Source organism: Haliotis asinina, chromosome 2 (genome assembly GCF_037392515.1).
Source record: "Haliotis asinina isolate JCU_RB_2024 chromosome 2, JCU_Hal_asi_v2, whole genome shotgun sequence".
Lineage (NCBI taxonomy): Eukaryota > Metazoa > Mollusca > Gastropoda > Lepetellida > Haliotidae > Haliotis > Haliotis asinina.
In genome coordinates this window covers 73,396,866-73,411,638 of record NC_090281.1, presented here as the reverse complement: position 1 = coordinate 73,411,638, position 14,773 = coordinate 73,396,866, and the positions used below count along the sequence as shown (strand labels likewise).

General features: G+C 41.8%; 1 protein-coding gene across 1 annotated transcript in view; it reads left to right on the top strand.

The window, feature by feature from the left end:
• Nucleotides 1–14,773, top strand: part of LOC137274279 (uncharacterized) — a 55,624-nt gene that overhangs the window by 24,499 nt on the left and 16,352 nt on the right. Inside the window, exons 3-6 of the mRNA XM_067807400.1 lie at nt 5,059–5,218; nt 10,820–10,853; nt 11,720–11,858; nt 13,731–14,465. Coding sequence (XP_067663501.1) covers nt 5,059–5,218; nt 10,820–10,853; nt 11,720–11,858; nt 13,731–14,465 — 1,068 coding nt within the window. The remainder of the gene's footprint in view (nt 1–5,058; nt 5,219–10,819; nt 10,854–11,719; nt 11,859–13,730; nt 14,466–14,773) is intronic.

Genomic DNA, 14,773 nt, shown 5'->3' with positions numbered 1-14,773 from the left:
CTGCCCCAGTCAACACATTGTTCAGAACCTGCTACCATCTTTCATGAAGTCTCACCTATGGCACTGATCCAGTCGGCCGAGCCGAGGTAATCTAGGTGACGACCTTCTCAATATTGTCACTGGTTATATCGTACAAACAAACCTGACCGGGTCTTGAGTGGTAGCACTTTCTGTCGATGCGAAAAACAACGTAAAGATCTTTTTAAATTTGAACACGTTCACTTGCTCAAAATACATTGTAGACCAACGGTTACAGATATCCTAAACCTAGAAAACGTCAATACGGCCCATGCAAACCTATAATATGTGGTAAATCTACATTTCTGCAGTAGGTTAAACGTCACATGAAGAAAGCCCCTGAGTTCCCTTTTGTGTTATTTTCTCAAAACGTTATTTCATTTTTTTCATCTCTAAAATATGTTTATTTCAGAGGTGTTAGTCAATTCAACGGCTGTCTCGAACTTTTTTAGCCAACATGAGCATGAGCACATGAAGTTCTTAGTTTATCAGAAAATTCCCTGCACCATTTTGTTCAGCTAAATTGTATAAATTATTCCGTGAATAAATATTAGGACTTCCATGGCCTACAGTAAGATAGCATTCTATTTGCTCACCCCCCCAAAAAAGCAAAACTGCCAACTCAATAAATCCCATTGAACAGTCCATTGAAATTTGATAATAGATAAGAGCTGTTGTAATAGCACACGTACATACGCCATTCAATATGAACAATTGATAGCAACGCCTATTGGTGCTAAACGGTGAAATATATGTTGAACACAGAGGTGTATTTGTGTTATAGGTTAGAGGCGTCACACTTTCACTCTTTATTCAATGTGTGAGTAGAATGGCTTCAGAGTTGGACGTTCACGGTAGTGTGCACGTGTAATGAGCTTGTCGTGTGATTCTCAGTATACCTACTCCGCCTAGATATATACTGTGAGTCATAGTCCCGTGCAAACAATTCGTTTTATCGACTTATAGCAAGACACCTGTTGTCAGACATGTCCATGGCAAGCGGGTGTTTGTTTCATCATATGATATATAGTATATCCCTCATGTTACTCTATTAACCTAATATCTGTGTCATGTGTGTCTGGTTCTGAAGTGTTTTCACGCTGACGCTGCAAAATACCTTTGATGCATTGAATTATGACGTAAATGCTAAGAGCTATAAAATAGGATGAAAAATGTATCTGTATGTACTATGTTTTAGCACAAGCCTGACTGTTTGCTCACACCGAAGGCTTTCGTAGAAACTGTTATTCCAACATGTATGACACTTAAGATAATGTTCCACTGTGGGCGTAATCCGGGTTAGCCAGCCGCCATTTTGGACGTGAGTAGGTCAAGCACTTTATGCTTGGGACGGTGGAGCGAGGTCTTTGTTTTGAATATGTTTGTATCATATGCGCCAGAGGAGTAGATTGTGTTCTGAGACATTGTCCTTTCATCGACGTTGCTGTGTATGTTTGGAATGTAACTGACGTTTGCTTAGATCAGACAAACTTGACGTCACAGTGTTGACTCCCTGGAAAGGCTACTTGATACATAGGAGTTTATTTGGAAATAGAGCGGGTGGTCTTTGATAGTGTACATTAAACCGATGCTTACTGACCGCCGTGGATCAGACTTTGTACACGCTGTGTCCAAGCTGTTGATGCTCCGGACGTGCCTGTTGTTGATGTCATCGAGGGGTCGCCGCTATGACGTAACGTCGTTGCAGGGTTCGAAGAGGCCTTTGTGTCCAAACTGACCAGAGTCACGTCATAGGGTTTACGGTATCCATTCAAACACCATCAACGTGACACCAAAACCATGGACGTTTGACTTCCGTGATTGTAAAGTCAAACGAAGAGGAAGAGGGAGGAAGAGAAAGAGAAAGGGGAGGGAACACAAACAAGATGGACACTTTCATTTAGTAACAGTGTCGGTTTTGTTTGAATCGGCCAATTGTCGACATGATGTTAGACCAAGTCGTCACAGTGTCATATTGACCACGGAGCAGCTGTTAACGTTGACTGAGGCCTTCCAACACGCTGTCCCAATACGGCTGATCAACATGTAGAGTCTCAATGAGTGTCCTGGGGCGCATGCACCTCAATAACGCCATGAACCCCTTATTCCATGCTTGTGGTGCACATACAAATCATCGTCTGCTTGGGTTACTCATATATTTACTTTGATCCTCAAGGAGGAGACGACCTATGGCCTGAGTCTGAATGGACCATTATCTTGAAAATACTTCAGAACCTAGTTGACGTAATGCTTTCCCAACCACACCGCCTCAAATCCCACCCTACGCCCACCGCTAGTGTCACCTATAATAGTTTCGTTTGATCCTCCCAAAATCTGAAAACCCTTCTCCCAGTCACATCTTAAGCTGAAACGAAGTCGGTAATGACTAGGTCTGCATTTCTTTATTTATGTTTGAAATGTAAGCGCACGCTTTGAGTCTCCCTTTGAAGGATTCTGAAAGCATGTGGCGACAACATAGAGAATGTTAGACTATAGACCAGCGTTTGGGTTTGTTTGAAACCGACCATGGTGTAGCGTTTTGGTTTGGGTACAACGGAACTAAGAAATATTCCATCTAAATGTTGGAATGTCAGTAGACCACTCTGGTCAAACAAACCAGTTATTTGTGACCATCGTCCAACGCCGTTGGGAACGCTAACACACATACAACCGTATCACATTGCCTGACCACCATGTCCATTTTTTGCCGAGGTTTCTCAGGAAGAGTTATAAACCTGGAACGGTAACAGCAGTAATACGGAAGGATGACACCACAGTGAGAATTCATATGTCATGCCAATTCAGTGTTTGTTCTGCTTATAATCTGAGAGGTTTATGCTAATATTTATACCATCAGTACCACTAAATACCCGAGGGCGGATCGAATGAGTTAACAGAACATAGCAATGTATTGGGATCGCCACCATTGTTTATGATATGACAGGGAGAGGGTACAGACTGCTACTGTTTGTGTGAAAACTGCTTCAAAGGTGTGGCAAAGCCTGACTGAGCTAACATCCCAAACTGAGCTGTAGTTTGTCCAGTTGTGAGTACAATAGGATCGGGCTAGAAGGACAGTGGCGATCTTTACCCAGGCTTTGGGGTGAGGATACGAATAAACGCAGCAATTTGAACATCGAAAACACTTGGTTCTGGTGCATGGTTGAGGATTTGGCGGCTTACGTAGGGCAGTGACGTTCCTTGTGGTGTCAGGGATAGGTTTATACAAGGCTTGCCAGTCTAGATTTTAACGATGGGTCTCGGAATAGAGGCATGTGAAGAAGACTGACGGACTAGGACGTGTAATGAAAATAAGAAATGTGGATAATTTATACATAGGGAGATCCTTTTGAGTTTCTATTCGCGGAAGCATTGGTTTTCTATTTCTATATGGTGCACATTCAAAAAATTAATTTGTTGGAAAGCTTGGAAAGCAATGTCCCCAAAGTGTTGAAGAGCTTCAGCTTGAAGCGGCAGGGAATGAGAATGTAGGGATTGTGCCAGTGTTTAGGGCCATTTTGGGTGTTGCTTCGCTTGCAGCAATAATCCATATGTGTTATGAGAATGGATAAAAAAACGTGAAGTTATGTAACGTCACCGAAATCGCAGTTAAATTTTTACGGTTGGTCTCATGCGCAAATCCCTGCGCAGTAGGAGTGTTGAAACACACCTATGGTCTCTTGTGATAACCGGGGCCAGGTTTCACAAAACAATAACAAAGACTTACGACTATTACGAGCGCTACGATAGATATGCGAGACGGGACTGTTCTTAGCAGGCGAGGGTACAACATGGCGTAGCCATTTAAGATTGGAACCTGGTACTAGGAACATCAGATGATCGCTGTATCATTTAGGTCATCCCAACTCACTTTGATATTGCTCCGAGGGCCTTCGTGACTCCCCACCCCCCTTTCCTTGATATACACACCAGAATATGTCATGTCTATACTAGATCCGGCGTTGCTTCTGAGTCATGAAGTGCTCTGTTGTCTAACGGTTCAGTCCAATAGATGTTTGGCGTTTCAACAGTAATTAGTGTGAAGGACAATGTCATTTGGTCTTTACCGTAACGCTGTGTCCACAATTGTGTCAAAGGTCACCCTCGTGTCCACCCTCTTTGACGATGTCACCTGAGCCGACCCTGACATCGTCTTTACGTGCTAATTACACGTCTATCTCGCCCATCAGCGTCTCCGGGCTTTAGTTGTAGCGGAGCGAGATACATGTCTTGTCTTCCGTCCATCTTGCCGCCTTCAAGGTCACTCACTACACTCCACCAAACCAACACATAGTTTCATGCGAAACCCTTGGATACAAAGTCAATAACAACACAGACTTACTTTTATCACGTTTCTAGAAACAAGGCAATTATAACTGGAGTAATTACCGAAAATTATAATAAGTTCTGTCACGGTATACTTCCTAGAGCGACGCAGTTCAACAATCTGCGCCTCATCGCTAACGTTGACTTTGAGATCTGGGGATAAACACACAGTAATGAATGCACTTTAGAACTCCCCGGGAATCGTTAATAGCGAAAACGCAAGAATATTTCTGACGTTATCGTTAAAGAACATGCGACAGTAACCCGTTTTGTCATGTTCGCCTACCCTTTCTTTATCGCCAGTGTATCCTTATTCATTTTGTGAGCAGTAAGGTCGACCTTATCAAATGCAATAACATACATGTATTTATCCTTGTAATAAGCCTGAACACATCTGTCAATATTATACGCATCTTCAAACCATTTAATTTTTCTCATAAGCACCTGCAGTCTTAACCTCACCATCCATCACCGACAAATATATTCAATAGCATGAATGTGTTTATCTTTACCATAAGGATTGTGCCGTTTAAACTAGCATGGTCTCTTGTGATTGGGGCATTAGTGCAGCCCAGTGGTGAAAGCCGTCTCTTGTCACGCTGAAGACTCGAGTTCGGTTCAATATGAGCACCATTTCAGGTGTTCCCATGTAATATTCCTTGAATACTGGTATACACTGCGTGAAAGCCAACTCACTCGACTATCTTGTTACAGACGAGCAAGAAGAAACGATACCGTTTCTCCGTGGTGTTGGACGAACTGACCCACACGGACAATATTCACTATAAGGTCATCCTGCTCGAGTTCATCAACTGTGTCATCATCTACACAGAAGACATCGGGGATCGAATCCGGATCAGGAACGAATTTTACGGTAAGTGCAGACATTGCGCAATACAACTACAGTTAAAAACCTCAATGTGTAAGTCGTGAATTATTTAAAGAGTCCATCAGGCTTCCGGAATAGTCACAAATTCGAAATATTTTGACACAAAGCAAATGTTACGAACATAATGCTTAGTATATACATGTACTGTGTTAAGTTAGGTTCATTGACCAGACTAGATTCATTGACCAGACTAGATTCATTGAACAGACTCAGACTTGATCTGAGATTGGAAATTACGTTTGTAAGATGTGTGAAACGGGCTGATGCTGATCCTCGTGATTGGAATGAAACGACAATCCGAACACATCCTTTGAATTAGCAAAGAACGGCATCGCTTACAAGTGATTTATGTATGGGCTCTTTACTCCGTACAAGCAACGTTGCGAACCCTGCCCTCTGAGTGACGAATAGGCCAGTGTGACGCATGTAACGCTGCGTTGTATCACGATCGGAGGACATTCAACAAACCGGTGGTAAATAAGTCGAGAAGTCGCTACAAACCCGTACTGACTCTCACTTTACATGGCGTATTATACCCCGCACGACTGGGAAACGCTGGCGTAACGCTGTGCCGGTAACAGCGTTATCCCCCATCTCCTCCCCCTTCCCTTCTTCCATATATTTTACTCACCCACCCGGGAGACCCGGCGTCTAAAACTGTTTTATTTTTGTGCGAAAATTGTGACAAGTAGATATTATTTTTTGAACAAGACTGGGGTTATTGTCAAACCTTGCCTCACCCATGCACCCTCGCCTCACCCCGTGTCTTTCACGCTAACGCTCAGCATGACCCAGTCAGCCCTACCTGTCCCCCATGCATTATGTAGCACCTTCCATATCGAACCTTTAGGGCATGCAATGTGTTTATTTCGTACGTCGCTTTATGAAATTTGCATATATATCTGAAGGTCGTAAACACCCATTGTTGAGATGCCTATGCCGTATGAATACGTAACTCCTTCAGATATGACGAGGGTATTTTGCAAGTAATAATTTCCTTTAAGCCCCGGTGTGAGCGGTTTGGACCAGATAGACGCTCCCTTGTTAGAACCAAGTCATCCTTCACCCCTCCTCCCCATGTTCGCATAGTTTAGTACACTTCAATGCATATCCAAACGCAAGCCAAGGGTGACGAATACCAAAGGTGAATTTCAGGTGAACTTGTTCTTGAAACTTCTAAATGACTTAGCACTGCATCCTGAACAGTCCACATAAATTCACTTTATAGATGTACATATTGTCTGACATTGTGTACCTTCAACCGTGGCGACAGGTCCATATGGTAGCCTCATGGCCAAAATACGCGAATGTGAAGGCAATTTTTATGTACATTCACCCTGAATCTATAGTCACAGTCAAGTTAAAGAATACTCTACGTATATGAATATACATTGAATCTAATCAGATTAGTCAAATATAGGATTGTTTAACGCATATGAATTTTCACTAAATCTAATGATATTAGTCCCTCAAGGACGACATGTGTATTTTAAATGCACAATATACTACAGTTATAATGAACTTAAAAGGAGCAATAATTTTAGTTCTAAATAACCCTGGTTCGTTACACGCATCTCGACGATCATATACCGTAGCTGAATATATGAATCTGTGTGAAAATAATCAGACTCGTCAAGTGAGAGGCTGTTTTACATATCCAAACCTTTGCTGATTCTAATCAGGTTAGCAGACGACCTTAACCTAGATACCCTTAAGGTGCGCCCCCTTCCTACGCACCCTGGAACGTTAGCACTACTACCCCTTGCTTTATACTGTCTATCCGCCTGTTTAATTGCTCGTACACGGGATGGGCTCAATATTTCAATGCCTTGTCCTCTTCAGTGCAACTCCACAAGACGGGTGCAGCTTAAGCAAACCTGTTCGAGGTACACAATACTGTCAAAATCATATCTAAATAGTTTCTGTTTATCAAATGATAAACACTAACCCGTCGTATAGCCATGTTTATGAACACGGAGACTTGAAGACGGATGGCAAACAGACGTGTTTGATCCTTGTCACAGTGGCTGTGTGACTGTCCGTCTTAGCCATGCTTGTGGTCATGGCGAGGCCTTTGTGAAGAAATCCTTGATACTTGTTACTGATCCTCCTGAACGGACTCCCCTATTGATGACCACAATAACATGTATATACTGGCCGTTGCTGGACCGTGGCCAGAGTTGTGAGGACAGAGCGAGGTCACGTCTCTACTGGTCAGCTCTACGTCCTCATAAATACATGGCGATGGTCATTAGTAGGGGTGATAGGGTCAAGAGACTTCATGAATATGGTTTAAGATTCCAGTCGTAGTTTGATCGTGAAATACGTCTGCCTTGTGATCCGTGTCCAGTGACATTGGACGACTTTCGTCAAGGATCCTCGATAGAGATTGGTGGGCCTCTTGTTCTTCTGAAATGGCATTCAATACGATACGACAGTGAATTCTGTCACCTTTTTTGGATTATACAGACCCATTATTATGCATGCTTTGGATTGGGTTCGTAAGTGAATGTATGATCTGACGTTGAGTTCACATTATGATCACGTCCGGGACACATGGCCCTGTTAGTTAAAGTATGTTTTGGATCATCTTGGCACTTTCCGTTTTCTACAAGCGAGTCTAGGAATGGACCCTGAGTTCAAACTGCGTCTTCCATGACATGAGACAATCATGTACATACCCATCCTTCATTTTCCCCTTATCAAAAACACAGACGGAGTATATAAATACTCTAGCGTTGTCTTCCGTCGGTCGCCCCTTTGTAGAATGTACTCTTCTCAGAGGTTCGCCTTTACATAGCGTCATTTTGTAATTAAGGTAATGCTTCGTCATCAAAAACACTCAGGGTCAATAAAACAAGTTTGCTTTACCTCACACCAACCTTATGCATCAAAGCAAGTCTGTCTTCCATTCGCACATTGAACAAACAGGATGATGCAGAGGAATTCCGTACAAAACATACAAGCAGTTCTTCAAGTTTTTGAGGCTATTATGTACTGGGATTAAATGGTTGCAATTAGGCGATGTCGCATTGTGCCTGTTGCTCCGAAGTCTTAGAGGTACCTTCGTCCGACAACTAGAAGTTGCCAGGTCGCCAGTTCACCTGACGACTTCTCTCCTGTACATAGTTCCATCAAGTCGTAGGTAAATATTGTCTCTAATTGCTGCGTAACGAATCGGCCTGGTTGACCTTTCCGCGAAGGCGTGACGCGGGAATATCCCTGTTCGTCAACACAGGTGACACAATGAGTTCGGTAAAACAATGAAACAGATATCAAAATATATAGAAGGCCATAATGCCTCAGACAAGGTGATATATCACAACACCTGTGACCTCGATATCCCTGAGAGGGAAATCCAGATATCACAGAAACACCGTCACTATGTCACAGTAAGGGCCAGTATTCAGAACAGACATGTGAATGATGTTCAGAAAGGGTAATCAAAACATCACAGAAAGGATAATCATGATTTCACAGGAAGAGTAATTACGATGTCACAAAAGGGTAATCATGATTACACACAAAAGGTAATAACTATTATCATAGAAAGGGTAGTAACGGTATCACAGAAAGGGTAATCATGATTACACACAAAAGGTAATAACTATTATCATAGAAAGGGTAGTAACGGTATCACAGAAAGGGTAATCATGATTACACACAAAAGGTAATAACTATTATCATAGAAAGGGTAGTAACGGTATCACAGAAAGGGTAATCATGATTTCACAGAAAAGGTAATAACGGTATCGCAGAAAGGTTAATCACATTTAGATTGTAAACTGGTAAAGTCACAGGATGCATTCGTTTTTATAGAAAACGCTATCGAGTAGCGTTGATATCATAGAAGAGATAACGCACACTCGATAACGTTGTGACGAAGCTCTACGAAAGAAATAGAAAATGCATGCATGCATGCATAACTCAGTGTTAATTACACTGATTTCCCGTGCTTCGAAAAACGCAGCACGCTTAATCAGCACACCCAGCATTTCAGAAATGTAACTTATGTGGGAGATATGTTTATTCTAGCTTTGATACATACATCAGAAGTATTTTAATCACATTTTGTCCTGTTAGTTTCAATTTGCATGACACCCTCTTGCCAAAATTGCGACCTTAAAACTTGTGACTTAACACTTCTCAAAACTTCACAGGAGTAAACCCGACCCTTGAAGAAAAACAATTTGACATTTTAAATAGGTGTTGAAACAGAGCTTCAAGTTTAGCTGTGCCCGTGAAACTCGAAGCATGCAATGCTTATGTACGCTCATCAGCCTCATTTGAGAGGAAGAGCTCTCAAATAGCACCAATCCTTTGTTGTATTAGCGGGTTACACTATTTGTGAAATTGGTAAGGGGCTGTTTTCCCAGTCCGTTTTTTAAATAATTACTTCTCGTTTGCTGCGAAGATGCATTCATCTTTTGAGGCTATATTCGTCTGTATAGGCCTGATGTCTCTGTATATACTACACGTATTACAAACATGCATATAACGAACTACATCCAGCGGTCCATTTGGGTTAACTTTGTTAGAGTCGTAAATTACTGTAAATTAGTTTGTTAGAGTCGCAAATTACCGTAAATGTGTTTGTTAGAGTCGTAAGTTACTGTGAATGTGTTTGCTGAGTTGTAAATGTATGTAAATGTGTTTATTATGGTCGTAAAATACTGTATATGTGTTTGTTTTAATCATACATTACTATAAATGTGTTTGTTAGGTATAGTCGTACATAATGTAAATATATTTGTTAGAGTCGTATATTATGTGTAAATGTGTTTGTTTCTTAGAGCCATAAATGTCTGGAAAGGTATTTGTGCATTGTATACTTCTGAATATGGTTTTCATAGATCTGTGTACACATTTCCGATAGTATGATAAGTTGTTTTATACGACTGTATACATATGTATGTTCTCTCTACGGTAAAAACGACGAACACTAGTATACGTTTTAAGGCTTGTTACATACGACTTAAACAGCTTAACATATGGTTATGACTCATGCAGTTACAAGTCACCAAATTCAAAGCTTCAAATTTCTACTTTCCTTAGTAAATACATATACAATCTATTTTTAAAGATTTACTACAGTGAATATGGAAGAGGTGTTAACAAGCAAAACGCCTGAACTACAAGTTTAAAACGTAACAAACAATTCTCCTCGTGGGTTTACATGAACGTTTGTGCGCATGCGTACAGTTGAATGGGGTATATTTCCATTGAATTGAATGTTTTTCATCCATGACTTGCATCAAACATTGATAGAATCTACCCATGACTATCTTCGAGATATTAACATATCCTATAGAAGCATCAGCGTAAATAGGCCTTTCGTAATCCAAGTTTGGAAGGGTGTACAGGCACACTGACAATATAAGAATGACACTTGCGACCTTCAAACAAAAGATGTCCCGGATGTTGCTCTCTGTAAGACATGGGTGTGCCTCCTGTTTAACTGTAACAAAGAAGTAAAATATGATTTTGGGATGCTATACCTATATACTAACACTGTCGTAGATAAAGATGTATCCTCAGGCACTGAAGTATATACATATGTATCACCACCTTTTACCTATATTTCAGGTCTCAAGCTTCAAGATATCCTAAATTCGCTCAGGTAAGACGGATCGTTATCACGTGATCTTTAATTACCTATTACGGGTTTAGGCGTTACAGAAGACATGCATGTATGCACTGACATTGACAGTAGACATGGAAAGAAGCTGAAGATGAGAATGTATTTGGAGCACCATCTCGTATCACCTCGCGGGTCACCTCATGTACAAAGTCTTCGGGCACTCATCTTGAATCAACGTTATTTTTGAAAGAAGGCTCCTCTGATGATAGCTTTCATAAAACAAGTATTTGCGCCTTGAATTTTGATGAATGTTTTTATATGGGTTATTTTATAAGAAGTGTTTATGTTTTAGTTGTACTGGACTCAGATTGCTCTCCTGATTTCTTTCTTATTTAAGATGGGTAATGTTGGTGATTTGATTCGAAGTATGAATTAAAAGTAAGTCATTGCAAGCTCTGAGCACACAAGAATGTACCTAAAAGAATCGTTTATTGAACACCGTGGTGTATTTCATCTAGTTGAACGATTTAAACAAAGTTACGTTAGAAAAGGAAAGAATTACAACCAAAACATCACCATGGTGGTCTCCGAGAAGAATCGGCTCTGACTGTGGCCATGGTTACCATGACAGTGAACCACAAATGTATTTCCAGACAACCTCACTGATTTGTGATGGGGCATTTCTAAACTGAGCTAGATGAATAAATTTCACTTAAATCCGCAGCCACCAGGAACATTTGCATAAGACTATCCTTGCCAAAATGGCGGTAATGGGGACCTTTAGGCTGCAGCTGGTCCCATGTAAACATTATGTCACTTCACTTTCACGACAGCCATGGGTGAATGTAGATCCATTTGGAGTGGGATAAGATCTCGCTAACGTCGTTGTTAACGTCGTATTACAGGAAGGAGGAGGAACATGGCGTTACGTTACAGCTGCAGCTGTTCGAGGAGCACAAGGCCAATGATGATGAACTTCATCCTGCCTCTAAGAACGTGGACCTCAGCAGTCCTTTGGACGTCTTTCACGCTATCTACAAACAGGTGGGTCGACATTCCTATTCTCGAGCACTGTTACCTCGAAATACTGTTCACCTGGATACTACGTTTCATTCCGTGTTGTGATGTTGGAGATGTGATCATCCATAATTTACACTTTAAAAATTCATGTTAACGTCACTAAAATCTGAAATAGGTTCGAGTTCTTTAATAGGTTTTCATCGAAAACCGTTCCTTTATATAATTATGAAAGGCTCTAATGCTTAGAATGTTACGTTTTATTCAGATGAGAGATTTCAAATACTTTAGGGGGCATACCTAATGCCCACAGACTATTCACCTGTAACAACCTTCCCTTAACAGTCGAAATAACATAGACTGTCTGCGTATAGGCGGGTGTGATACTGTAATTTTCACCATCTCACCTGATGAACAAATATTACTTGGTGTGTTGATGCACAAAGTGTCCCGATGTCGTAAGTCAGATAGAAGTGAGTATTGATGTTAGAAAAAGGGTCAAGTATCATGATATTTGTCCTCCTAACCTTTTTGAAGTTGCCCCCTCTTGTTGAGTAACGCCCGTATACTGCTTCGAAGTCTTATACATCTCTGCAGAAATGTCAAAGTCAACAAGGTATCGGTGCCCCTCACGTCAAGACACGGTTATTACTATTCATATTTACCAGATGTAAGGGGGGTCGTACAATGGCGCACGAGACACATTGACATTCATCATATGTCACTGTCACAACAGCCCAGGTCACGTGCAGTGCAAGCCAAGGACTTGACATGTTCCAAACGTCAGATGACCATGCTTGAAATTCTATCTGTCTTTGGAGCATCCATCAGTACATATTTACTGTCTGTGAAACATGTTACCGAAAATTTATCACACCTCGTTTATTGGTTATGTAAATCAAGTAAATAGTTATAACTAACCCATTCAATATTTTCCGTCACGATATTTGGTCTACAGGTGTTGAAACTACAGCCAGTATATGATAAGTAATGGAATCTATATTTTCAAAATATTTACCTGTTCGTGAAGTTGTTTGAATTCATTAGAAACTGTGCGAGGGAGTTTGACTAATGTGTTTGACTACAGTGATAGAATTTGGTATTTATGGTAATAAAACATTTATAAAGTATTCTGATGTGTTTTATGTACCTTCTCCATGTGACTCGAGAGCTATGTCACGCATGTCAATTGCTCTTCAAGTACTTTCTATGTAGACTCCGTGATAATGAACCTGAAGGTTTTACGTGTTTGAAACTCCATGCATACGTTAATACTTAGTTTAAACTGTTAAAGTTCAAACCGAAACTGAGACTAAAAACAAGACGGGAAGTTCCAAAGATTGTGACTGGGTTGCATGTGGATATAGAGTATCCATTAGTCATGGTGGCTCCTAATATCAGTCTGGTGCCAGCCCATAGCAACAAGTCCGGATTCCTCCGCAGAACGGAGATGGCTTGTAGAACTCAGGTGTGAGACGGTCCTAATACTTTGACTACCTGTACATATCTTTACCTTCACTGCAAAGCGCGCACCTGCAGCGTTCAGTCGATTAGCATGCAAGCAACAACAGGTTGAAGCGATGTGTCAAACGCCTGGCTGCATGTGCTGGAAGGGATAGACCCAGCTCACCCCTATACGTGACATGTTCTAGACCTGTTAATCTGGTTAGTTAAGGGGGAAATGGAGCTAGATTTTAAGATGAAGTTTTCAATCTATTTTAATGCCTCCTTGGGCCTGCTATATCCTCGATCTTACACATGATTTTCTCAAGGACATGATAAGACCTTGAAACATGATGAAATGAATAAAGTCTGCTGTGGTTATAGTTGTGGAAATCGTATGGACCCTTTGGAATAGTTTTGGTAGTATTTCATATGAATCTTTATGTTTCTGTCCAGGTATGCTCTTCTCCCCAAGAACTGAACTTCCTCACATGTTTACAACATCTCCTAAAGATTGATCAAAATGATCCCATCAGCGACACAGTGTGGCAGACAGTGGAACAGTTGGTGTCCAAAGCCACCCTTATAGAGAGTGCTTCAGAGGCTCAGAAACTGCTAGTGTCTACGTCCAGGAAACTGGACCGATCCGGGGACCCTAAGTGTTGTTGTTCTTGTCACAAAGAGGGTGGGGATGGTGGACACGGAAACCCCAAACAGAAGACTGGGAGGGGGTCAGCGCCAAGCACACCTGACGGCGAACGACCTCCACTTGGGTCACCGCCTGCTCCTCCTCCACCACCACCTCCTCCACCTCCCCCTTCCTCCGTCCCTCCTCCTCCTCCACCCCCTCCTCCACCAGCAGGAGGGCCACCCCCTCCACCTCCACCTCCACCCCCAGGATGCCCTCCCCCTCCCCCACCTCCGGGTAGCGCACCCAAAGCACCGGCTTCTAACCTTCCACAGGTCAATGTGCCCAAACCTAAGTCAAAGATGAGGACGTTTCAATGGCATAAGATTTCAATGAACAAAGTGATGGGCAAGAGTAACTTGTGGACGTTGGTTGGCAAACTTTTTAACAACTATAAAGTGGACTATCATAAGATGGATGAGTTGTTCAGCGTTGCACAGCCTCGACAAGCCGCCCGTCCTGACGCTGTGGGCACCCCAGAGAAGAAGAAAGAAAATTGCGAGGTGAGCATGAGTGAAAAGATGACGCCTTTGGGACGTCAACAGTAATCATGGTTGTAGCTTGGTACAACTAAGTCAGTTCTTTATGAATCTGGTACTAAACTGTCGCTATTTTGTGTTTGGGCCATGTAAGACAACCCTGTCTGTGACATAGATACGGAACAAGACATGGTTTCAGGAAAAAGTTACCCGCGCATGACCTTGAAACAAAGACTGTATCATCGCGACAAACAATAGCAGTCTGTCGTTATAGTTATAGCCTCTCTAGGGTATTATATCACCATAGCTGACGTATTCGTGACTAGGTTCTC